This window comes from Rhinolophus sinicus, chromosome 15, assembly GCF_057876585.1.
Source record: "Rhinolophus sinicus isolate RSI-liver-muscle chromosome 15, RSI-T2T, whole genome shotgun sequence".
Lineage (NCBI taxonomy): Eukaryota > Metazoa > Chordata > Mammalia > Chiroptera > Rhinolophidae > Rhinolophus > Rhinolophus sinicus.
Window position 1 is genome coordinate 472,854 of NC_142515.1, and position 24,861 is coordinate 497,714.

At 54.0% G+C, this 24,861-nt stretch overlaps 1 protein-coding gene across 7 annotated transcripts in view; it reads left to right on the forward strand.

The window, feature by feature from the left end:
* CFAP46 (cilia and flagella associated protein 46) overlaps window positions 1-24,861 on the forward strand; it is a 91,237-nt gene that overhangs the window by 29,904 nt on the left and 36,472 nt on the right. For 6 of the 7 annotated variants that reach the window (XR_016018830.1, XR_016018831.1, XM_088791735.1 and 3 more), the window contains exons 19-31: window positions 953-1,118; window positions 1,831-1,980; window positions 2,775-2,882; window positions 3,710-3,876; window positions 5,862-5,993; window positions 6,349-6,511; window positions 11,623-11,707; window positions 12,889-13,027; window positions 13,358-13,541; window positions 17,094-17,253; window positions 18,301-18,503; window positions 19,413-19,550; window positions 20,432-20,581. Coding sequence is in view for 5 of the 7 variants with exons in the window: in XM_088791735.1 (XP_088647861.1) it covers window positions 953-1,118; window positions 1,831-1,980; window positions 2,775-2,882; window positions 3,710-3,876; window positions 5,862-5,993; window positions 6,349-6,511; window positions 11,623-11,707; window positions 12,889-13,027; window positions 13,358-13,541; window positions 17,094-17,253; window positions 18,301-18,503; window positions 19,413-19,550; window positions 20,432-20,581 (1,945 nt within the window). In the remaining 2 variants the exon portion in view is untranslated. The remainder of the gene's footprint in view (window positions 1-952; window positions 1,119-1,830; window positions 1,981-2,774; window positions 2,883-3,709; window positions 3,877-5,861; window positions 5,994-6,348; window positions 6,512-11,622; window positions 11,708-12,888; window positions 13,028-13,357; window positions 13,542-17,093; window positions 17,254-18,300; window positions 18,504-19,412; window positions 19,551-20,431; window positions 20,582-24,861) is intronic. The other variant, XM_088791734.1, reaches the window with a different exon arrangement.

A 24,861-nucleotide genomic window follows, 5' to 3' on the forward strand; every position in this document is an offset into this window, starting at 1 on the left:
CAAGTCACAGGAAAGTGGAAGAAGAGAGTGACTCTTCTTGGGGGGGCGGGGGGGGCGGGGGAGGGCGAACCGGGGGAGGTGTGAAAATCTGCCCCTGCGTGTTTTCTTATCTAGATGTGAGCTTGTGAGACACCAGTGTTTTCATGAGCCAAAAGTAGACATTTCAAGTTAGGTTGAAGTTTTACCTAATAGGGTGAAATTTTAAAATGCTCCGTGTACGTTTTCTGTTGGTTTGGCGTTTAGCCTGAACAATAAGATTTAAATCATTTTATCAGGTGGTAAAGTAGAACTTCAAGAATGAGTCAGGATGCAGACATGTGATTTTTTTTTCATGTTATGAACAGTAAAGAAAAGGGGCCATGAACTGAGGCTTGGCTCTGCGGTGCTCCCCTCCGCTGGGCGTGAGCCTCTGCAGTCCCTGTCCTGGTGGCCCCAGGGAGCCAGCCTGGCCGCCGCCCTGCCCTGTGCTGTTGGGGACAAAGATCAGAGTCCCTGATCAAAGCAGAGACCATCTGCGACTGTTTGGAATGTGTTGGTACCATGCGTTTCCAGTGAGAAACACAACGGTTCTGATCTCAGCCCTTCATGTGGTAACTGATGGAAATTCCCAGCGCCTGCCAGGGTCTGCAGGACCCCCCGGCCACAGGCACAGTGGCCAAGAGGGTCTTTCTATCCGGTCCCCACAGGACTGCCCGAGATGTCCAGATGTCGTCCTCTCAGTGTGAAGGCACCTGTGGCAGGGGACAGAGATGTCACAAAGCAGGCTTGTCACAGCCAGCTTCCTCCCTTGAGGGCGGAGAACAGCTCCATTACCTGGGGCCGGGACAGCGGGCAGCCACCCTCTGTCTGATTCGGGCAGACGCACCCGCCATGGGCTGACGACCCCCTTAGTTTGCCGTGGCCGTGCTGTTGCCGGGCGCTGTGTGTCACCTGCTGACGCCTTGTTTTCCAGCGACCCCCTCATGTTGGTGATGCTCTGCAATGCTTTGGCTCGTGGCTTGATTATGGGCTGGATTCCAGCCCAGACACCGGAGAAATCCAGAAGAGTCATGCGACCAAACCTGTCTCATACACCACTGGACTCAGGGGCCGCGTCTGAAGTCAAAGCCGCAGTGGAGGTACTGCCTGTGCTGTGACTCGGGGCTGGGCAACAAGTGACCATGCTGGGCGCTGGCAGGGGGGCTGGCAGGACATCCCACTGCGGGAAGTGGGCTCGGCACGGGGGGCTGGGGACGTGTGTCGGTCTGAAGAGGCGGCAACACGACCGGCAGCCTTGGGCAGCAGTGCCAGGAGGGGACGGCCCTGCCAGGCCCAGGCCGGTCCTGTGCAGTTATTCCAGATCAGAGAGCAGCGTGGATATAAAATGAAAAACCCAGACCAGTGCCAGGGAAGAGCAGAAATGCTGTGGTCCAAATAAAATAGTCACAGACCAAGTGCTGTGACCCAGTGGCAGCGTTCGTCCCCTGAAACTTATTTCCATAAATGTGGCCTTGACCATCGTAAACCCTAAAGAGGAGGAAAATCATGTCTTGATGTTGAAAAGTGTTTGCTAATCCATGACCCAGTTCTAGTGGAAGAAGCTTATACACACGGAAGAAAGCAAGGTCCTTACTGAGTTTGAGGGGACCTGCCAGACCTTGCCGAGGCCTGAGTGTGGGAGGAGGATGGGTGTGAGGGGCCCCCGGTGGGCTGAGGGTGCGAGAGGACGGCCCGGCGCTGGCGGTGAGGCTGCCGGGAGAGAGCCAGGTCCGCTTGTTCTAATGACGTGGGGGTCTTGGCCCGGGTTGCCGTCTGGGATGCGGCTTCCGAGCAGGGACACCCCCGTTTCAGGTCTGCGAGTTCGCCCTGAGCCTGACCAGCGGGGAGCAGCCTGACGAGGCCGTGCCCACAGAAGCGCGGCAACAGCTCATCGCCACCTGGGTGAAAGCCAAGCAGCTGCTGCAGCAGCAAATCGGTCCGCGGCTGGGCATAGACGAGCAGGTGCCAGCCCATGGCCAGGCCGCTTTGCGCCATCTCCCCACCCCGGGTGCCGCCAGCCTGCACGGCAGCACAGTGGGGAGACCCCCTCCTCCTGGGAAAGGACGCTCCCCACTAGGGGATGGCTGTCCCCACTGAGGTCGATGCCCCTGGTGGGTGCCTCCCCTTCCTCCTGCCACCTGGCCACTCTTCTAAATGCCCACGGAGACGCTGGGCCTCTGGGGTCTGTCCACCCTTGGTGACACTCACTGTGGCCTTAGCTGGAGGTGCACCCAAGCCAGGGGGGGGGTCCTCCTTGGCAGGTACCAGGGGAGCCTGAGCTATGGACACACGTTTGTTGGAGTGGGGAGTGGGGGACACACAGGGACACAGAGAGGACAGAAGAGGGCAGTGCTCTGCTCCTGCACACACGGGCTGCATGGCCACAGACAGAGACACCCATGGGCACCGGCCGGAGCCAGGATGCACTGGGACAGGCGGGAAGGGAGACCGACGGGGCAGTCAGGGAGGGCATCTGAGCGGGTCTGGAGTGAGGGCTGTCTGGAGCAGGACAAGGGGAGGGACCGTGCAGTCAGAGGCCCATCCATCTCTGGCCGGGTCAACTCAGTCGCCTGACCACTAAGGGTTGTACTGCTTCCCACCTCTTTCTGGAGTTAGAAGGTCACTTGGAGGTAAACGTTCACAGAGTGCTCTGATGACTGCCGTGGAGCTGGCATTTCACAGGATGAAGGCCCTGCTGTCCCACATTCTCTCCGACACCCTGGACTGATGGGCACGCTCTGCTTCCTTCCCACCAGAGCACCAACGAGGACGTCAGCTCAGTGAACAGAGTCCTTGTTGCTCTGGAGATGTACTCCTGCAACGGGCTGGGCCTCATGGACTTCACCGTGCCCCCTTTGGCCCAGGTCGGTGTCCCCCCTCAGGTGTCACCTTCTCCCCAGGTAGTATCCCCTTCCCCCCAGATGTGATCTCCCCTCCAGGTGACCTCCTTTGGGTACCACCCACCAAGTGTCACAGTCCCCTCAGGTGACACCACCCCCAGGTGTCACTTTCCCCTCTTAGGTGTCACCTTCCCTCCCAGATGTCACTTCCCCAGGTGTCCTCTTCCCCCAGGTGTCACTTTCTCCCAAGGTGTCATCTCCCTCAGGTATCAGCATCCTTCCCCTTGGTTCAAGTATGTCTCACCCGGTGTCCTGGTGGGCATGACAGGGCTATGCATGGGTAGAGCCCCCACCCGAGGCCACTTGTTCAAACCCTGCTGCTCAGAGACAGCACTGTGGTCAGAGGGCCTGCCCAAGGTGGCCATAACAAAACCTGGCCTGCCGAGTGACCCGCGTCCTCACCACACCTGCTATCCCCTCAGGGCACCTGACTTTATTTAGTTTCTCATGGAGCTTCCCTTTAAGCTTTCTCTGAGGGTGGCTCTGTGCAGGGCAGGGCACCCCTGTGGGGCGCCAAGGCAGAGTGGGCAGTGTGGACAGTCTGTCCCCCAACAGCCAATCCTGTGCCCGAGCCTGGGCCCTGGTTTATGACTGCGGATGCAGTGACTCAGCCTTCATGGGGTTTGCTGTGCGGTTGGTCCATTACCCATCGAGGGTCCATCTGGAATAACATAACTAAATGTTCAAGGCTTTACCAAATGGCATATTCCCCCAGGCTGACAGCACGCAGCACTGTGGGCTGCGAGGTCAGAACCTCCCCTGCTAACATGCCCTTCTCTCCCACTGGGAAGCTGGTGAAGATGGCCTCCGAGTGCAGCTGGCCAGACCCCCTGGTGGAATTGCAGAGTCTGATGCGCCTGGCCCACTTTGCCCACGCGGCCCATGACCACGCGCTCACCATGGCATGCTCGGAGAAAGCCATCCAGATGGGCATTAGGTCCCTGAGGACATTCAGTCGGTAAGTCACCTCCCTGACGCCTGCATTCTGGTGACCTGAGGATGTGGTAACCCCGTCAAGAGCAGGAGGGACACGGGGTGTTCGTAGTCACATATCATTGTGGTCAGTGCACGCAGGACAGACCCCTGTTTTCTTTGGGGTCAAATTGCTGTGGACCAAGGCTGACAGGAGAGCCTGGGGACAAACACACATTTCAGACAGGGAGACAAGGACAGGCCTGCTGACTTCTCAACAGAAACAACACAGACCAGTTTAAGTGTTAAAAAAGAAAAAAATCTGTTATTCTAGAATTCTATACCCATCAAAAATAGCCTGCAAAAAATGAAGGCAAAATCGAGACATCTTAAGATGATGTAAAGCTAAGAGAATGCCTTGCTAGAAGGCCTGCAGAACAGGAAAGGCTGAAGGAGATGGTTCCAGGGGGACACTCGGCTCACGAAGTGCCAGGGAGCACCCGGCATGGCAGATGTGTGGGAAAGGAACAAAGGTTTGCCTTCAGTTCTCAGGTTCTTTAGAAGACATTTGCCTGTTTAAAGCAGAAACACATTGTACTGTGGGATTATTCACAAACGTAGAAGGGAAATGTGTGACAGTGGTAACACAGAATGGAAAGGGGATAGAAGAATTCTGTTCTTACATCAGCTGTGAAATGAAATAAGTCAAGGAAACCTGTGGTTAGCTAGGGGTGTATGTTGTAATCTGTAGGGCAACAGTAAAAAATAATAAAGCGAAAAGGTATAACTGAAAACCCAGCAGAGGAGATCAAATGGAATACTAAAAAAGTGCTCAATTAATCCAAAAGAGGGGAGGAAAGGAACAACATATGGGACAAAAGGAAGGCAAGTAGCAAAGTGGCAGGTTTACCCCCGACCATGTAAATTAAATATAAATGAACCAACATTTCAGTTAAAATCAGAGTTTGTCCTACTGGATACAGAAACCAAGACCCAAGTAGAAGCTATTTTCACGAGAAACTCTTCAAATATAAAGACACAGGTGAAAAGGGAAAGGGTGGGGAAAGATGTTCTCTGCAAACACTAGTCATAAGAACACTGGTCTGGCTATATTAAAACACCCAAGATGTATGATGAGAGATAGAGGCGTAGTGGTACGAGGGTTAAATCAGCAAGAAAATATAAAAATCCTAAATGTGTGTACACTTCATAGTGAGCTTCAAAAGTCAAGAAGCAAAAGCTAAGTACATTCCCAGTATCAGCTGTAGATCTCACACTCCTTTCAGTAACTGATGGGATGGAGTAAGCAGAAAACTCACGAGTTTACACAGCTGTGAGTGATGCTGCCAGCGTCCCACCTGCTGACGCTGAAGCGTGCTGTCCCCAAACCGCATTATAAACAGGTTTCTGGGATGCCAGTACCCAGGCAGCCAGACTCGCCACTGGCCTTGTTGTGCCCTGCAGGCTGAGGGTCAGCCGCTCTCCCTTTTGTGTGCTGTCTGCTCCTGTAGGCAGGTTCGTGGCTTCAGGGCCTGTGCAGGGGGCAACCCAGGAGCCAGTGTATTTCTCTTAGAATAAAATCAGTGCCCTGAGTTGAGTGGCAGGGACGAGCTGGTCGCTCCTGGCCAGCGCGGGTCGGGATGGTGTCTTAGTGTGTGTGGTGTCCTCTGTGCCCTGCCACGGCTTAATGACACCTAGGGAGCAGGGTAGCTCGGCGTCCTTAAGGTGGCTGAGTGGAAACCGCCCGGTACTGAGGCCTGGGGCAGAGTGGGGCTGAGGCAGCGCGTGTGCTCCCAGGGGGCTGGGCCATGCTGAGGGCTGCCCAGCACAGGCCTGCTCTGCTCAGCGGTGCCTGCACAACAAGACACCCAGATCAGCCATTTAAGATGGCAGGGGGTGCTTCTGGTCACGGTTCCGTGGGTTGACTGCACTCAGCCCGGAGCTCTGGCTCGGGCGCTTTGGCAAGGCTGCTCTGCACATCCCGGGCTTGCTCCCCACAGCCCGCGTGCCAAGGTGCATCTCTCTCTGCAGGGTGCAGGCCCAGCTGGTGGCAGAGGTACTGAGCAGCACGGCCTGCGTCCAGGGCATAAGCCTCATGGAGAACCTGAAGGGCAGGAAGTGGCTGCGCCTGGCGGCCGCCAAGGCCTTCACAGAGGGCGTGAGGTGCGCCATGTGTCGCGGTTTGGGGGGGCCCTCTGTGCACGGGACATAAATGGCCCTGCGGTGCCGTGAAATGAAGAGTGTGATGCCCAGAGGGACTGTCACCGAGGCCGGCCCCTCGGTGACCCCATGACAAGGGTCATCATCTGCACTGGTGGGCAGGTGGGTGGCTGGGCCGGGTCCTGGGCTGTGAGGAGCTGCGCTGGGTGGGGGTGGGGGGCGGCAAGGAATGAGGGTGCTGTCCTGCACAGCTGGCACCGGGTCCAGCCTCACCCTGACCTTCGTGAGCCCAGAAGCTGCAGGCGTAGCTGTGGCAGCTGGGTGTCGCCAGCCCTCTAGGTCAGGAACTGCCTTTCAGGTTTGGGGGCATGGCGGGGAGCAGTGGCCTGGTGATGCTGGCCACACGGCACTACTGGAACGCCTGCCTCCCGCTCCTGTCCTCCGCCGTGAGCAGGAGGCAGTCCAAGGGCACCATCCAGAGGGTCATCAGTGTCATCAACAAGATGGAAGCGAAAAAGCAGGTGCGCCAAAGGGCGGGCATGCCAGGTCCCATTGTGCCTCTAAAGTGCTTCCTCCAGAAAGGTGGACGAGGGTCCCAAGGAGAGAGCAGCCCTGGGACTGCTCACACAGGGGGTGATGGCTCACACAGGGGGCGATGGCTCACACAGGGGGATGATGGCTCACATAGGAGGACAATGGCTCATGGCTGAGCTCTGCCTTAGCTCTGACCCCCGTGTCCCCTCCAGGAGACCCCTACCCCTTCCGGGAAAGCTCCAGGGGAAGGGGAGAAGAGGGAGGGTGGGGGACAGATCCAGAATCAGACAGCTGAGGAAAACCACGGAAGCCACTGGGAGAGACCCACAGCAGGGCCAGGCTGGCATCTGCCTACCCCATCACCAGAGTGGTCTTGGTAGACGGAACTTCCCTTGCTGGCAACCCCAGGGCGCCCGGCGCCTCCCTCCCTCCGCCTGCCAGCTGACCACGTGTCCTGCGTGTGTCCTGCAGCTTCCCAGTCAGGACTTGGCCTCCCATGGGCCTCCAGCACCTTTCCTGTCAGCCTGGGAGGGCCCTTCTGAAGGGAAGGTCTGTAGGTCAGAGACTGTGGCAGGGAGATGGTTGTGGTCAGAGAGCTGAGGACAGAGCCCCTGGACTGGGCTTCTTGGGATGGGCACAGGGCCCAGTGAAACCCTCAGATGCTCCGTGGGAGGCCTGGCCAGGACAGGGCGAGATCAGGGACCAGGAGGGCCCGTGGCCATGTGTGACCTTCCCTGCTGTCCCTGGCTGGGGAGCTGCTGTTAAAGAGACAGCAAAGAAAACTGAAAATCATAGTCTCATATAAGAATTGGTGATGCTTCCAATTTTCTTAAGATATTTATAACCTCTAGTCGTCTAGGCCAGGGGTGGGCAAACCCCACCCAGCCCGCTTTCTATTTTTGTAAATAAAGTTTTATTGGAACACAGCCATGCCTATTCATTTACATATTGTGTGTGGCTTAGCTACACAGCAGAATAATTGTGACACAGAGCTTGTGCCCCGCAAAGCCAGAAGTATTTACTATTTGGCACTTTACAGAAAAAATTTGCCAAGCCCTGGTCTAGACATTTATAAAACTTTCCAAAAGTTCAGTTCTTTCTAATGAGTTTTTTAGATTTTTGGTACAATATACATAATATAATATCATTTTACTATCTGTTAAGTATAATTCAGTGACATTAATGATATTCACAGTGTCTTGTGGCCGTCACCACTACGTACACCTAAAACTTTTCATCATCCCCAACAAAGACTCTGTCCTCACTAAACAGTAATGAGCCCCTGGTGCAATCTGTTCTCCTCTCTCTCTCTGAATGTGACCCCTCTAGGGACCCCACATAATTGAGATCTTATGGGATCTGTGCTTCTGTGTCTGCCTTATCTCACTCAGCACGATGTTTTAAGGTCCATCCACGTTGTAGCATGTGTCAGAGTGTCCCTTCTGTGGCTGGACTGTTCTCCATGGTACGTGTGGAGCCCACGCGTGTCCAATCATCTGTTGCTGGGCAAGGGTTGTTTCCCCCTTTGACTGTTGTGACTGATGCCATGTGAACACAGGCCTGCAGGCCTCCGTGTGTCCCTGTGGCCAGTCCTTTGGGGTGAATGCCCAGGAATGGAACTGGCGGGTGATGTGGTAGTTCTGTGTGCTCCAGGTTCTACACATCCTTGTCAGCACTTGTTATTTTCCGTTTTTTGCTTGTAGCCATTCTAGTCGGTGTGCCGTGGTTATCACGTGGTTTTCACTTACATTTCTACAGTGACCAATGATGTGGAGCTTCTCGTCCTATGCTTGTCAGCCTCTGCATATTTTCTCTGGAGAAATGTCTCTTAAAGTCCTTCGTCTATTTTTGAGCTGGTTTGTTTGGTTGTTTAATTATAAGAGTTCTCTGTATATTCTGGATATTAATTCCTTATCAGATGCACGATCTGCACATTTTTCTCCCATTCGCCTTTTCACTCCCATCATAGTGTCCTTTGATGCACAAAGTTCTTAATTTTGATGAAATTCAACGATCTTTTCTTTTGTTGCCTGTATTTTTGGTGTCATAGCTATGAAGTCATGGCCAAATCCAGTGGCACTAAGATTTTTTCCAATGTTTTCTTCTAAGAGTTTTATAGTTTTTATGTTTAGACCTTTTTTTCCATTTTGAGTTAACTTTAGTATGTGGTGTAAGCTCAGAGTCCAGTTTCATTCATCTGCATGGGGACATCCGGTTGTCCCAGCACCACTGGTTGAAGAGACTGTCCTTTCCCCACAGGATGGTCTTGGCTCCCTTGTCAGAAACCATCTCACCATGGATGGAAGAGTTTCTTCTGGCCTCTCTCGTCTATGTCTGTCCTTACGCCTGCACCACACTATCTTGGTTACTGTCACTCTGAAATAAATTTCAGTCAGGAATTGTGAATCCTCCAGCTTTAGTCTTCATTTTAAAAATTGCTTTGACTACTTGGTCTCCTTGCAATGTTGTATGAATCTGAGGATTGGTTTTTTAATTTCTTTGAAAAAGGCTGCTGTAACTTTGAGAGGGATTGTTCAGGGTTCCTCTCCACAGACATGGGATGTCCTCCCATTTATTTAGGTCTTCTTTGATTTCTTTCAGCAGCATTTTATAGTTTCCGACACATGCCTTTCACCTCTTTGGAAGTAGTTAATGCTTTTAGGTGCTACTGTAAATGGAATTGCCTTTTGTCTTAGTCAGCTCAGGTGCCATAACAAAATATCATGAACTGGGGGCTTAAATAGCAGAAATTTATTTCTCACAGTTCTGGAGGCTGGAGTCCAAGGTCAGGGAGCCAGCATGGTCAGGGTCTGATAAAGGCCCTTGTCCTAGCTTCCAGATATCTGCCTTCTGGCTCTGTCCTCATGTGATGGGCTGTGTGGAGAGAGGGAGCAAGCTCTCTGGTGTCTCTTCTTAAAGGACACGAATCCCATCATGAGGACCCCAGCCTGATGGCCTCATCTAACCCTAATCACCTCCCAAAAGCCTCATCCCCAAGGACCATCACATTGGACATTAGCGCTTCTACACAGGAAGTGGGGCAGGGGACAGAGGTCCACAGCACTGTCCTAATTTCCTTTTGGGATTGTTCATTGCTGACACGTGGAAACACAACTGATTGTTGTATGTTGGTCTTGTGTTCTGCACTTTGCCAAATTCATTTATTAGCTCAAGTTTCTTGTGGAGTCCTTGGGATTTTCGATATGTAGGAGCATGTCATTTGTGAACAGAAACAGTTTTACCTCTTCCTTTCCAATTTGGATGTCTTTTATTTCTTTTTCTTGTCTAGTGGCTCTGGCGAGGACTTATGGATTTTGTCAAATACCTTTTTTTTAAATATTCCACAGCTCCTTCTGTGAACTATTCCTATAGTTGTTTTTTTTTAATTGGGGAAGGGGAACAGGACTTTATTATTGGGGAACAGTGAGTACTTCCAGGCCTTTTTTCCAAGTCAAGTTGTTGTCCTTTCAATCTTAGTTGTGGAGGGTGCCGTTCAGCTTCAAGTTGTTGTCCTTTCAGTCTTAGTTGTGGAGGGCGCAGCTCAGCTCCAGGTCCAGTTGCCGTTACTAGTTGCAGGGAGCACAACCCACCATCCCTTGTGGGAGTCGAACTGGCAACCTTGTGGTTGAGAGGATGCACTCCAACCAACTGAGCCATCCGGGAGGCAGCTCAGCTCAAGGTGCCGTGTTCAATCTTAGTTGCAGGGGGTGCTGCCCACCATCCCTTTCGGGACTCAAGGAATTGAACTGGCAACCTTGTGGTTGAGAGCCCACTGGCCCATGTGGGAATCGAATCGGCAGCCTTCGGAGTTAGGAGCACGGAGCTCTAACGGGCCACCGAGCCGGCCGTCAAATACCTTTTCTTGATCAACTGAGAGGTTGAAGGTTTTTTCCTTCATTCTGTTACTGTGATGTATCACGGTGATGGATCTTCTTATGTTGAACCACCCTTGTATTCTTGGGACAGATCCCACTTGGTCGTGGTGAATAATATTTTTATTATGCTGTTGGATTTGATTTGCTAATATTTGTTGAGGATTTTTGCGTCTATGTTCATAAAGGATATTGGCCTGTAATTTTATTTCTTTGTGTTGTCTTTGTCTGGATTTGCTATCAAAGCGATGCTGGTGTCATAGAATGAGTTAGGAAGAGTTTCTTCCTCTTCAGTTTTTTTCAAGAGCTGAAGAGGAATCATGTCAAGTCTTTAAATGTTTGGTGGAACTCCCTGGTGAAGCCATTTGGTCCAGGACTTTCCTTTTTTGGGCGATTTCTGACTACTGATTCGCTCCATACTTGTTAGAAGTTTCTTGTGACTTTCTGTTTCTTCTTGAGTCGGCTTAGGCAATTTATGTGTTTTGGGATATTTTCATTTCTTGTACGTTATCTAATTTGTTGACACACAGCCAGTCATACGATTCTCTTACAATCCTTTTTGTCCCTCTAAGCTTGGTCAGAATGTTCCCATTTTTGTTTCTGAGTTTAGTTCTCTCTCTCTCTCTCTCTCTCTCTCTCTCTCTCTCCTCTTTTGTCAGTTTAGCTAAAAGTTTGTCAGTTTTGCTGATCTTTTCAAAGAGCCAGCTTTTTGTTCCGTTGATTTTTTTTTCTGTTGTTTTTCTGTTCTATATTTTCTTTATCTCTGCTCTAACTTTTATTATTTCCTTTTTTCTGCTGCTTTGGGTTTAGTTTGTTCTTTTTCTAGTTCCTTAAAGTGTAAAGTCTGGTTGTTGATCTGAGATCTTTCTTCTTCTTCAGTGCAGGTGTGTACAGCTATACACTTCCCTCCGAGCACTGCTTTTGCTGCATCCCATACATTTTTCCTAAGGTGGTTTTGACTCCACTGATGGGAAGCTACCAAATTGACTTGGATGCGTTGCCATTGAAGAAGCTATAGTTGTGTTTGGTCTGTGGGCTCTCAGGTGTCTGACCTTGCACGTGAGAGCCGTTTCTTATGGGTGAAATGTGATGTCCCTTTTTGTGACTTAGTATTTTGGGAATTTAGCTGCAATTTCTATAATTAGCTACTGAGCCAAATGCAAAACAAAATAGTGAAAGAATAAATTGCAGCTTTCAGATATCCACACTGCTCATTTCTACTTTAGGAAAAAGGAAACGTGCAGCTTCTGCACCATTGGCCGACAGCGGACTTCCAGATTGGAGGGACGACTGATGGGTCTTTCCTCCCAGGTTTGTAGACGCGACAGACAAGGCCACAGGCACACAGCAAGGCAGGACTTGGGGCTTTAGATCCCTGCACCCTGTGCAAAGCCCATGTGGCCGTGACAGGAGCCGCAAGTGATGTCTTGGCGTGCAGGGCGTCATGGGCACTGTGAGTGCCTCTCATGAGCACCGCCGTGTGATCCCTATTGTCGCCCAAAGAAACCAGGGCCCAGACGTCCCCTTGTCCAGGAATCACCGGGTGCTCCCAGGCTGCCTGGGCTCAGAGCCTGCATACTCAGCCCTGTAGTAACTACCTGGAAATCTAGCCTCTGGGTTATTCTGACAGACAAATCGTGTTTATGTCTACAAAGATGTGGAGGTTTACTCCTGAGAAGTACTGATCTTAGAACAGTTAAAACCACATTTTAGAATCCACATTTAAGGGGAAAAAATGACTGCTATTGGCTAAAATTCACCGCCCCAGTGTGTGCTAGGGATTGTGCATGTTGCGTGGCCGTGTCCCACCCTCCAGGATGCACAGTTTTATTTGGAGAGAGAAACTTGATTTTACATAAACAGAAAGACAACCATGTGTAAATATTGGGTACTAAACCCCAGCTGTTGAAATGGTTTACTGCTGCAGCAAAGAGAGAGATGTCGGTGGCAGCCGTGTGGGACCTGGCGCGTCCCAGACATGGCAGGAATGGACCCTGGAGAAGAGCCAGGCTGCCTGGTCCAGGATGGGAGCAAGGGGAGGGCGCAGGAGTCCAGTCCACACCACAGTCCACGCGCTGAAATGAACATCCTGTGGGCTAAATAGTGTCACTTTTAAAATTCAAATTCTAGGAACAAATCAGAAAGTAGAATTGAACATAGCAGAGATTCTTGTGGAAAGATTGTTTCCTAAACGTTAAAGTGAAGCAAATTTGCAAATACTTGGAATTCAATGCAGATAATAAAAAATGCATAACATTAAAAAGTAAACACTGGGGGAACATGTGCCTCAAACTTGGCTGCTAAGTGATTAATTTCGGTAATGCACGCACAGTCACATGGGTCAGGAGGGGGTCTGCGTGCGGCAGGGGCAGTGCACCCCGGAGTGGAGCTCGGCTCCCTGCGGCACCGGCACCGCTCTCCCTGGGCTTGAGGCCTCCGGGGTGGGGAGGAGGCGGAACCCGTCCTGGGACCCTGACCCCTTGTCCCCACAGAGGCCGAGGATGACCTGACACTGCGGGCTGCGCTCTACGGGGTGCTCTTCCACTGCCATGCCGACCGCAGCGACTGGGAGGGCGCCCTCAAGGTGCTCGGCGAGGCGGTGCAGGTGCTGCCGCGGACTGTACACCGCCTGTAGGTGCCGCCGGGCCCCGCCCACCCGCCGGGCCCCGCCCACCATGGCCCCGCCCACTCACACTGCCGCCCACCCACTCCACCTGGGGGGGACCCACCAACACCCGGAACTCAGCCCAGGAGGGTAGGCTTGAAGGGCACACACACCAATAGTAAGTGAAGAGGTAACATTTTAAAGTAGGACACAACACAGAAAGCCCGAGTCACTCAGGTTCCTTTTTGTTTTGTCTTGGTTTGTAGGAAAATGGACAAATACCGTAGTTTGGATGTATTGTATGTACTCAAATTTCTTATTTGACTCGAATGAATTCCTCTTTTGCTTTTCTGTAGCTTGATTTTCAAACATATGGTTATTGTGAAGGCCAAACTAGGCCAGAATTTCATGATGGAGATACAGAAATTCAAAGACGAGAGTGAGGACTATTTGGCGCGCACGTGGCAGCGCCTGGCCTGGAGCTCCAAGGACCTCTCTGGGGAGCTGACCTGCTATCACCATGCGATTCAGGCCTTACAGGTGGGGCTCTGGCCACGTGCAGGGGTGACCCCGGGGGGTGGCGTGGGACGCATCCGGGAGGGTCGTGAGGTGGCAAGGGCAGCAGCCTTGCGGCACCCTTTCCCAGCAGGGACGGTGACGTCCCGTGTGTGGGAGCCAGCACTCATGTCACAGCACGGGGCTCGGGGAGAGGGCGTGAAGCCCACCGAAAGGGAGGGGCCGAGGCCTGCAACCTCCTGGGAGTCGGGGTCTTGGGACATTGTTCACCCCAGAAAGCCAAGGCAGACACTCATCTGGATGTCACCTTGAGGTTCAGGGTGGGTGGCACCGAAGATTTGAGGCAGCAGAATGTGGAACTTGCCTCGGGTCAAAGGAGGCCCTGAATTGTGGGGACTAAAGGCGTCCCAAAACAGGGACCGTGCTGAAGCCTGGAAGGTTCTCTGTTGGACACAATGCCCCCCACCCCCACCCCCATGGAGCAGGTCCTGCGTGAGGTTTTAGTGTGCTCCAGGGGCTGGGGTTGTCCCTTGGGAAGCGGTAACATCTCTGGCCAGGAAGGTGCTCTGAGTTCAAACAGAGGCTCTGCCATGTGCTGTGTGGCCAACGCCAAGTGGCCACCACAGAGGTCTGGGTCCCCAACAAGGGGCCGTGGGCGCCCCTGTGCCTTGGTCCTGGAACCCAAGGCCAACTCCTCCCTTGGCAAAGGTCTGGCCAGGTGGGCCCTGCCTCCATCAGGGAAAGCGACCAGGTCTGCTCTGGAGTTTGCAGCAGGCTCCTTGTGACGACCGCCCTGCTGATCCCAAGTCCCTTCTGTTGTTTCCTTTTTCTGAGGGTAACGGTGTGTTTTAGTAAATTCAGAGGGCTGTACCACCAATTTTAGAACCTCTCATCGCCCCACAAACACCCAGGACCTTTAGCGCTTACCCCCACCCCCCACCCCGACTGCAGGGAGTCACCAACTCCTTGTCTGTCTCTGTGGGTCTGTCTGTTCTGCACATTTCACACGAATGGAATCAGGTAAGATGTGTCCTTTGCATCTGGCTTCTTTCATTAGCTTAGAGTTTTCCGGGCTCATCGTGCTGTAGCCGTGTCTGCTTCACTCCTTTTTCTGGCGAGCAGACCCCACTGTGTGGACAGGCATTCTGTTGGGCACTTTTGTTGTTTCTGTTTCTTAGCTATTGTGAATAGTGCTGCTCTAAACATTTGTGTGCAGTCGCGTGCTGCTTACGGATGGGGACACGTTCTGAGAAATGCGTCGTGGGCCGATTTTGTTGTCGTGCGAACATCACAGAGGCACAGACACAAACGTAGACAGCACAGCCCACACCACGTACCTGGCCATATGGCACAGCCCGCTGTTCCTGGGCTACGGCCTGTACAGCACGTCACTGTGCAAAACGGCATGACATTAAATCTGCACAAGAGAAAGTAATGCCATCGAGGCACGAAGTAGACACAACGTGTGTATGAGTGGCATGTTGTTTTTCTCATAAGAAGAGAGAGGACGTTGTAAGATAGCGAAGAAACTACAGAAACACATAAACCAGTGACATGCTCGTTTATCATCAAGTGTCATGCACTGCGCCTGGTGGTAGGGGGTGCACGTCACACGACGGGCAGTGCAGTAGGTGTGTTCACACCAGCACCGCACACGCACGAGTCATGTGTTGATGTCACTAGGTGGCAGGACTTGTCCAGCTCCTCTGTGATCTGACGGGACCACGGCCATCGGTGTGGGGGCTGCCTTGGCCACAGTGTTGTGACGTGGCTGTCACCACACAAGGTTTTGCAGGAACATGTGTTTACACTTCCCTTGGACATAGACGTTGGGGTGGGGGGGAACTGCTGGCTCACATGGTGACTCTGTGTTGACTCTGAGGGACCGCCAGGTTGTTCCCTGCAGCCACTGCCCATTCCACACCCCCACAGCCCTCATGCCCTTTGTTCTCTGACTGGTTCTCGCTGTCCCAGCTGCCGAGTGCTGTCTCCTGGTGGCGTCACCGGCTTTCCCATGTGACTGATGGGGAGCCTCTTTTCGTGTTTTCACCAGCAACTTATATAGGCCCTTTCAAAAAATGTCTACTCAGATTTTGCTCAGTTTTAAATTTGGTTATTTGTCCTTTATCACAGAGTTCATTACGTATCTGGACACAAGTCCGGTATCAGATACATGATTTGTTAACAGTTTCTCTCATTCTCTGGGCTGTCTTTTCAGCCACTTTGTTACCTTCTTGTTGATGTAATTTATAGCACAAACGTTTAGTTTTGACCAATTTATCTGTTTCTTTTCTTGATGCTTGTGCTTATGGGACTCTATCTGCATAATCGAAGGTCACCAAGATTCACTGCTATGTTTTCTCCCGAGAGTTGCATAGTGTGAGCTCGTACATTTAAGTCTTCGATCCATTTTGAGTTAATTTCTGTACTTGGCATGAGGTAGGGCCCTCCTCCATTCCCAGCACCACCTGTTGAAGACCGTCCTTTTCTCCTAGACCCTCCGCTGAGCTCTCACCCCGTCACCCTCTTGCAATCTGTTGTCAAGGCCACCGAGTAGCACAGTCGTTCTGAGGCCCCCGCTGCCCCTCCCCATCCCCCCGCCCCCAACAGGGCATCTGACCCTTCCCTCCACGCTGATGTACTTCCTTCACTTGACTAAGGTCCCCCCACCTATTGGGGTCCCTCCTGCATCTTCTCCCCACCGCTGCTGATCTGTCAGTGTCCTGAGCTAAATGCCACCTCCAGCTGATTTTCCTCACCGCTGTGTCTCCAGCCCAGCTGTCCCTCCAGCCTGATCTTGCGGGTCCTGCCGCCTGCAGCCTGTCCTCGTGCTTCCAGAATCAGACTTGTGCTCCTTCACACGCTGCTCCTTCCTGCCTTCCCCACCCTGCGGATGGTGGCTCTGCCCCCCACTGGCCCGGGTGTGAGGTGCAGGACAGAGTGTGTGGGGTGCTGGGCTGGCTCTGCTCTGTGAGGTGGGGAGCAGCGGCCTCATTCCGTTGTGCAGCAATCATTGACCAGCGGTGACGACACTGGACAGTGAGGGCGGGGGTGGGGTGGGGTGGGCGCTGCACGCTGGACAGAGCAGCTTGTCCCCTGCCCTGCAGAGCTCGGTTAACCGCACAACCATCCAGCTGAAGCCTCACGTGCACCTTTCAGTGCACACTGGAGGAAACAGGGCAGAGGGTGGAGTGACGGCAGAGAGCCACGCAAGGCCGGTGAGGCAGGGGGGTCCTGCTCCAGGAGGCAGGCAGGACACGTGCAGTCATGAGGACAAGGCAGGCCGGCGGGGGTCCACAGGGGGCAGAAGGCCTGCAAAGACTTCGCAAAGCTTCGGTCTCGCTACACGCTGCCTGTGAAGACAGGCCCTTTACGTACGCCTGGCAGGTCCCAGCGAGCCTAGACAGCAGCTGAAGTCCCCTGTGAGGGGCCTGGTTAGGAGGAATACGGGGTGAGGACAAACCCGTTTGCTTCTAGAAAGCAAACGAATCAAACTGCTGCGTGCTGTAGATCGTGTCTTCAGCACTAGGTCTGGTCCGTGCAGCGTGCTTACCACCTTTCCTGTGGGGCCCACAGAAGCCAGAGAGCGAGTGGCAGAAAGTTGACTACATCGTGGAGTTCAGCGAGTGGCTGTACCACAGACAGTTCCCCATCGACGACGTGGCCTTTCACCTGAACTGGGCGATCGACATCCTGCTGGGGATGAAAGCCGCCAGGGCCACACCTGAGCCAGGAGGTGAGGCGACGCAGCTGGGGACCACCACTGTTGGCTCCTGGGCACAGGTGGCCCCAGAGTCGTATTCGCTCTGGTTCAGAGAGTGGGCATTTCGGTGATGAAAGGAAGGCACGTTCCAACACACGTGACCTGGAGCCAGCCCCAGGCCACCCTCCAAGGCCACAGGACTTCTGAAGCATGGTAGTCTCAGCCCTCCCCCAAAGCGCACCTCCCTGGCCTTGGCCAGCAGCGTGTACAGGCCTGAGAAGTGGGGTTCAGGCTGAGCCGGGTGCTGGTGAGGTGGGGAGCATGGCCAGCCGCACTGTCGCCAGACCTGGGGGTTAGAAGCCAGGGGCGCTCCATGTGGAGGGCTGGGCAGGTCAGGGACTCAGGACCCGTACTGCTGGGAGCAGCATTTCAGAGTAACCAGTCACCCTTCTTGGAGGTGAGGGGACCTCTGCTGGGCTGGGGTTGGGGACCCAGAGGTGACTCCAGGCACATGAGCCTGCTCTGTGGGGAGCACAGACTAAGGAGACAGGAGAGGGGCTCTCGGAAGCTCAGCCAAGCCTCCTGCAGACCCGACGTCGCCACGGATTGCATGGTACTGGCCGCTTCTAGGTGCGGCCTCCAGCGAGAGAGCTCCTACCCCAGAAAGGGGACGGCCCCCAGGACCGCGCTGGGCCCAGGGAGGCCTTGTGGCAGCTGCACCGTCCAGTGGGGCCTCTCCTCCAGCCTGCCATGGACAGGTCTCTGCGGATGCAGGGCCACAAAAGGGGCAGCCCTGTCCTGTCTGCATGTACTGGAGCCCAACCCCCACCTGTGCAGGTCCAGACAGCAGCTCAGACCAACTAAGGTGATGTGGGGAGGGGGTCCATTGCTCCCAACCCCACAAGTAGACCCTAGAGCCACAGGATGCCTGTGAGCTTCCTAGCCCCACCACTGGGCCTGAGACGGGCAGCGGGCAGTGAACGGACCACTGCCCTCTGACCCTGAGGGCCTGGGACGAGGGCAGAGAGGAAGTGGCCAAGGCCCCTGGACTCCTGAGTCTGCGGTCACCCTATGTTGCAGGGGGGCACTCGCCCACACTCGCCCCAGAGAGTCCCGTGTCCGAGGACATGGGGACAGTCTCCTTGGAGAAGCTGCGAAATGTGAGGCAGTTGGAAGCTCTGGCCCGTGTTTACATCCTGCTGGCCCTGATGACGTCCCCAGGCGCGGCCAGCTACCAGGACCACTGTCTCATGGCCTACGCGTTCCTCAGGCGCATCTGGCAGGTGAGGCCCCACGGCCCTTCCCAGGCCCTCAGCTCTTCCTGGGACCAGACTCTGGGCTCAGTGTCACTGTGTTCAAAGGTTGAAGACTTCTGAGATGTGAGCAGTGCCTCTCATGGCAGCCCTGCCCTCTCACTTTATTCCCATCAGCAAGGGCCCTGCCCCTGCCACCTCCCTGTGCCGTTCCCTCCAGCACCCCCGCTCTCTGAAACCCACCCCCAGAATCACCCGCCAAGGTTGCCGGCACTGCTGTGTGTGGAGTGGACCATCGGCCGAAGCCTGTGTCTTCCTGACCATCGGCAGCCCCGCTGCCAGGTTTCCAGAATCTTCTCCCCCACCCCTGCCCCCTGCATGGCTTCCTCGCTGCCCCCTTCCCCACCACCTCTGCATGGGTGGGGGGGGGCCTAGGAAGCTGTTGGTGGCCTCTTGTTCTTGGGGACCTCCTGTGGGCAGTGCCCCCAGTAGGACAGAGTCTGTCAGGACAGGCCTTTCTTCTGAGGACAAGCTTGCCCCAGCCCCTAGGACAACAGGGCTGTCACCTTTGAAAGCAGGGAGAAGGGATTCTTTTAGGAGGAATGCTGGAGGTTATTCAAGTGCGTTCTTGATTAGAGACCATAAACTCACTCTGCAGCCCTCTTTGAGGGTCAGCCTCACCCTGTGCCTCTGCCAGCCCAAGTCTGGACGGGGCAACCCCGTGTGCATAGGCTGCGATGGCCTCCAGGTATCCTACTGCCCAGGGACGCTGCAGCCACCTCTGCTCGGCTGGCTCACTGGCGTGGCCACGGCAGACGGATGGACATGAAGTTGCCACTGAGTCTTGGGGTCACTGACCCACCCCTCAAATCCGTGTGAGGAAGGTGGGGATGTGCTCTGTTTACTTAACGTTGCAAATTTGTATCTCGTTTTTCTCAGGTTTCTTTATTAACTGCAGGAAAATCCATTTCAGAAAGTAGAATTACAGTAGCAGCTAGTTCAAATGTATTGTTGCCTAAAAAAGAGAAGGAGAGAGGGAAGGACAAGGACAGAGAGAAGAGCAAAGAACCGAAGCAGGTGGCTCACCTCTCCCGGCGGCGCAGGCGGGGCAGCGAGGGCGAGGCCCCGGGGCGGCTGGGCTGGGGGCCGACCGCTGTGCTCAGTCCCCTCTGTGAAGTGGAGGCAGGGGCTTCTCTGTCCCCCCCCCCCCCGTCACATGCACACACACGCTCACACACACGCGCACACATATACACCCGCACACACACATGCTCGCACACAAGCTCACATGTACATGCTCACACACATGCTCACGCACATGCTCTCACACACACACACACACACACACGCACACACACAGGGTTGGTAGCAGGGTACCGGGGTGTTTGGCTTCTCCCTGGCGGTTATCTTGTGCCGTAGCAAGTCACCAGACAAATGCCTGCCCGCCATCCCCAGGCACATCCGGGTCCTGGGTATGTGGGGGCGGGAGGGGCTGCTTTCCCTCCGGAGCAGCAGGGGTCTGCGTCAGACGGGCCTGTCCTGCACACCCGCCCTCCCACTCTGAAGCATTTGCATGTCCGCATGCCTGTGTCCCTGCAGCCTGTCCTCCAGCTGTCCTGTGTGTGTTGCCCTCCAGAGCTCGTGCTGGCGCCGAGCTCGCCGCTATGTTTACTGAGAGTGGACGTGTGCTGGGGCTGGGGCTGGGCTGTGGGCCTGGGGCGCCCCCGGGGGGACTCGAGCTGTGCAGGGACTGAAGCATCAGTTGTGCTCTCTCAGAAGTGAGGCCAGAAGTCGGATGTGGCTCCAGGTCTGGGTCACAGGGAGGGCGCCATGTGCCGCGGGGCCCTGGGAGAGCACAGAGGCGTTGCCACCCACACTCCCCACCTGTCGGCTCCAGCTGGCCGCCTCTGCCCTTGCAGCTGTACTTTCTAAAGCAAAGCAACGACCCTGCTTTTCAGTGTCCAACCCCGGTTCCCGGCACAGAACTGGGGGCTTTACCGGCGAGCGTGGCAGAATGGGCCTCCTATTCTTGCCCGGAAGAGGTGATGGCTGTGTTCAGACAAAACAGGAGTGAGTTCACCGTTAACCCATCCAGCATCCAGAGGCCGGTGAGTCACCTGGCGGGATGGTCCCCGGCCGCGGGAACACGCGACCGCCTGCATTCCCTGGGGCCTGTCTCCTCCATTGTGGCTACAGCCACCGTTTCCGTGTGAAAAAACCCAGAAAGAGAAGCACATAAAGGGGTTCCGCTTGCTGAGTGTCACAAAGGGAACACTGTGAATCAGCGCCCAGGCGGAGGCAGGGCACCGTCAGCCTCAGGACCCCCACAAGCCCCTTCCCAGCCCCCAGCCATACTCTCTCCCCAGCAACTGCTGGCCTCTGTGGGAAGCACAGCCCTCTCTTCCCCGGGTACGCACCACCCAAGTAACAGCCCTAAACAGGAAAATTTACTTGTGTGCTAGGGTCCTTCCTGTGGCTGCTGTAACAAGTCACCACAGACCGCGTTGTTAAAATAGCAGAAATGCGTTCTCACAGCCAGAAATCCAAAGTCAGTGTCATGGTGCCACAATCCAGGCATTGCAGGGCCACACCCCCTCTGAGGTTCCAATGGAAGCTCCTTCCCGCCTCTTCCAGCTCCTGGGGCTCCAGGTGCTCCTGGGCTTGTGGCTGTGTCACCCCAAGGTCTGCCTGTCATCACATGGCCTCCTCTTCCTCTTCTGTGTCCTTCTGCTTCCCTCTTCTAAGGACCCGTGGGTTACACTTAGGGCGGCTTGGGTCATCCAGGACGCTGCCCCCGGCTCAGTGTCCCAGTCACACTTGCCGAGTCCCTCTTGCCACATAAGGGCACAAACCCAGTCCTGGGGTCGCACCAGCCGTCCACACTCTGCCATTGCTCTAAGAAACGGGGCCCTTCAGCCCACGGCCTTTGTGTCTGGCTCCCTTTCCTCACGGCCGCGCTGATGGCTGTCGTCTGTGCTCATTTGTGGCTCTGTCACTTGTGCGCAGTCACTGCTGTGGAGCTGCCTACTGCCCAACGAGACCATCATTGGTTTCTCCGTCTACTGTTGAGGGACAGTGTTGAGTCCCCAGTTGTGGCTGTCACAGGTGAGGCCGCGGGGGAACCCGTGTGCACATACATGTCTGGAGGACACAGCCGTCTGGAATTCGTGGCTCTCCAGCTGTGATGTGTGTTGGGGCCGAGCTGTCTTGAAAGTGGCTGTCAGGTCCCTCCCACTTCAGTGAGCAAAGTTCCCACTGCCACGTCCTCGCCGGACCCATGCGGTTTGCCGTGACTTTGGCCACTTGGTGGACGTGTGGTGACGTCTCACTGCGGCTCAGCTGGACTCGAGGTCAGACACCTCTCAGTGCCTGTTGTCATGTGGGTGTGGTCTTGTGACCGCCTGCCCAACGCAGTGCCCACATGCGGTGAAGCTCTGTCTTCTCCTTGTTGGTGGAGGGAATTCTTGATTTTGGAAACAACAGCTTGACAGTTGATGATAGCAGATCACCACCCACCCTGTGCCTTGACTTTCTGAGGTCTTCTCATGAACAGAGATGCCTAGCTTTAATGTCACAAAAATTATTAATCTTTTTCCTTTGTGACTAACGCTTTTCAGTGTTCTGTGTGAAGAAAAAGCTTCTCTCCCCAAAGGTCGTGACGATATTCTCTCAGTGTTTCCCCAAAAGCCTTCTGGTCTTTCACGTTGGACTCAGATGCAGTCCCTGGAGCTGGTGTGTGTGAGGTGCTGTGAGGTGGGGGTCGGCACTGCCCCGCGACCTGGGGGTCTGTGTGTCCTGACGCTGTCTGCCGAAAAGCCACCTGCCCACCTTCCTGGTGCTGCCACGTGTGCAGCCACGTCTCCCTGTTGGTCACTGAGCCTCAGACCAGGACTGCTGGGTGGAGATGTCCCCCCGACTCCTCGGGGCCTTGCAGCCCTTCTGCGCCCCGCGTGTAGCCACACTGCCTTAGAACCATGGGTCAGAGTCCTTTAAGCCTGAGGGGTTTGGGTTATGGTCATACAGTCCCTAGACTGAGGGGACAGCTTGAATCTCCCGTGACCAGGCTCCCAGGGACTTAGCTCTTCTCTGGCCTCTTGAGGATGGATGTGAGTTTTCTGCGTACAGCTTATGCAGCCCTGAGATTTATTTCTATGTATTTGATATTTTTGATGCCATTATAAGTTGGCTTTTGGGTTCCATTTTTAAACTCCAGATGAAATAGAGAAATGGAATTGTTTCCATCTTAGCCTTGCATCTATCAATTTTGTTAACCTCTTAATAGTTTTGGTAGTTTATCTGTAGATTCTTTCGGATTTTGTGTGTAGACAACCATTTCATCTGCAAACAGTCTTTTATTTTACGATTTCCAACTGTCACGTGTTTCGTTTCTTCACCTGGCCTTGCACTCCTGGCTAGGAGCCCCAGCGCTATGAACAAACACGGTGCTTGCACGAGTCTCTGCATAGCTCCCCATCTTGGCGGGAGACGTCCCGCACCTCCCTAGTAAGTGTAAGTGATGTTCGTCTTAGCTTCTTATGGGTCCTGCTTATTGATTAGGGAAGTTCCTTTACTTCTATTTGCTACTTTTAATCGTGAATGGCTATAGGTTTTTTATCAAGTATTTTTCTCCATCTATTCAAATGATAGTGTTTTTTCTCTTTCATTCTTTTAATCACATTGATGTTTTTTAAATCCACTCTGGTTGAGAGTATCATTCACTGTATGTGGCTGATGTCTTGTTTTGGAGTTTGCTTCTGTGCTCAGGAGGAACACCGGTGTTTCATCTTCACACTACGTGCTTGTCAGGATTTGGTAAAAAGTCGCGTCGATTCTGAACTGTTCTCTGCTCCCAGCACGTGTGGCGCCAGATGTGTGGGTTTTCCACACCAGCACCCCGCTGTCCGGCTGTCTGTGACACCAGCTGGTGGCCCACAGCCCCCCTCAGCCCTGACACCGGCTGCCCCGAGGTAGCACAGGCCCCACGGGGAAGGAAGGGGCTTGCCCCCCCGAGACGGCTCCCACCGCACACGCCACTCACAAGTCCTGGCCAGCCAGCTATAAATCGGGGGTTCCCACACTCCCCTCAGGTTCGATCATTTGCTGTAACGGCTCACAGAACTCAGGAAACTCACCTACTAGATGACCGGTTTATTACAAAGGGCACAGGTGAGCGGCCAGATGACGAGGACTGCGGGATGAGGTCTGGGAGGGTCCCGAGTGCAGGGGCTTCTGTCCCGGTGGAGCTGGGGGCGCCCCCTCCCGCTGTGGGTTGTCCACCAAGCCAGAAGCCCCAAGCCCTTCCTGTGGGGCGCGTGTGGAGGCCCCATCAGGTAGGTGCGGCTGATGGAGTCCTTGGCTGCTGGTGAGGAGTCGTCCCCCCCCCAGCGCCTCCCCTCCCCTGGCCTTGTCGGGGCTCAGCTGGAAGGTCCAACCCGCTGATCTCCTGGCTGGTTCCTCTGGCCTCCAGTGTCGTCCCCACCCCCCCATGCAAGAGTCACCTCATTAGCATAAACTCAGGTGTGCTTGGCAGGGGCTTAGGAAAAACAAAATTACCAGGGTGTTAGGGGCTGGGTGCCAGGAATGGGACGAATTTTTGTTTCTCGTTATGTCACAGCATCACACTGACCTTTTAGTCAATTAGGAACTGTTTCCCTCTCACCCCCCCTTTTTTTTACTGTTCTTGTGAAGAATTTGCATAAGATTTGTTGTTATTTCTAACTTAGTGTTTGAATGAATTCCCTTCTGGGCCTGGATCTTCTATTTGGGAAGATTCAAAATTATGGATCCAATTAATTTAATAGTTACAGAACTCTTCAGTTTCTGTTCTTATGATGATTTTGGTGGATTGTGTTTTTTCTAGGATGATTCCATTTAATGTAAAATGTAGCATTTTTGGCATAATGTCGTCCTTAGTGTCCTCTCATGATCTTTCAGTGTGTTAGGGTCTGGAGACGTTTCCATGTCTCTTCCCACCCCTCTGTGTTGATTAGCCTCGCCAGTACTCATCAATTATTGGTCCTCAAAGAACCAAACCCCACACTTTCCTGGCCACCCAGATGCCCCCGGCTCGGGCCCCTGAGCGGCTGCCTCTTACACCGAAGGTGCAGCCCTCTTCAGGGCTGTTGACGTTAAGAAATGTCCAAACTGAGAAGTTTCATGAGTTTATTTAAGCCAAGCTCTTGACACTGCCGGGAGCAAGCTCTCAACAGACTGAGAAAACGCTCCAGAGAACGGCAGTTTTGCAGCTTATTTTATACATTAGCACAAAGGAGGAGACGTTGGGGGGGTTACCTGAAATCCATGGAGAGGTTAAGAGGGTAGGAGAAAACAGAGTGGGGGAATCTCTGGGGTTGGATAAAAAGTGAAACAGAGAAACTCGTACATTTTA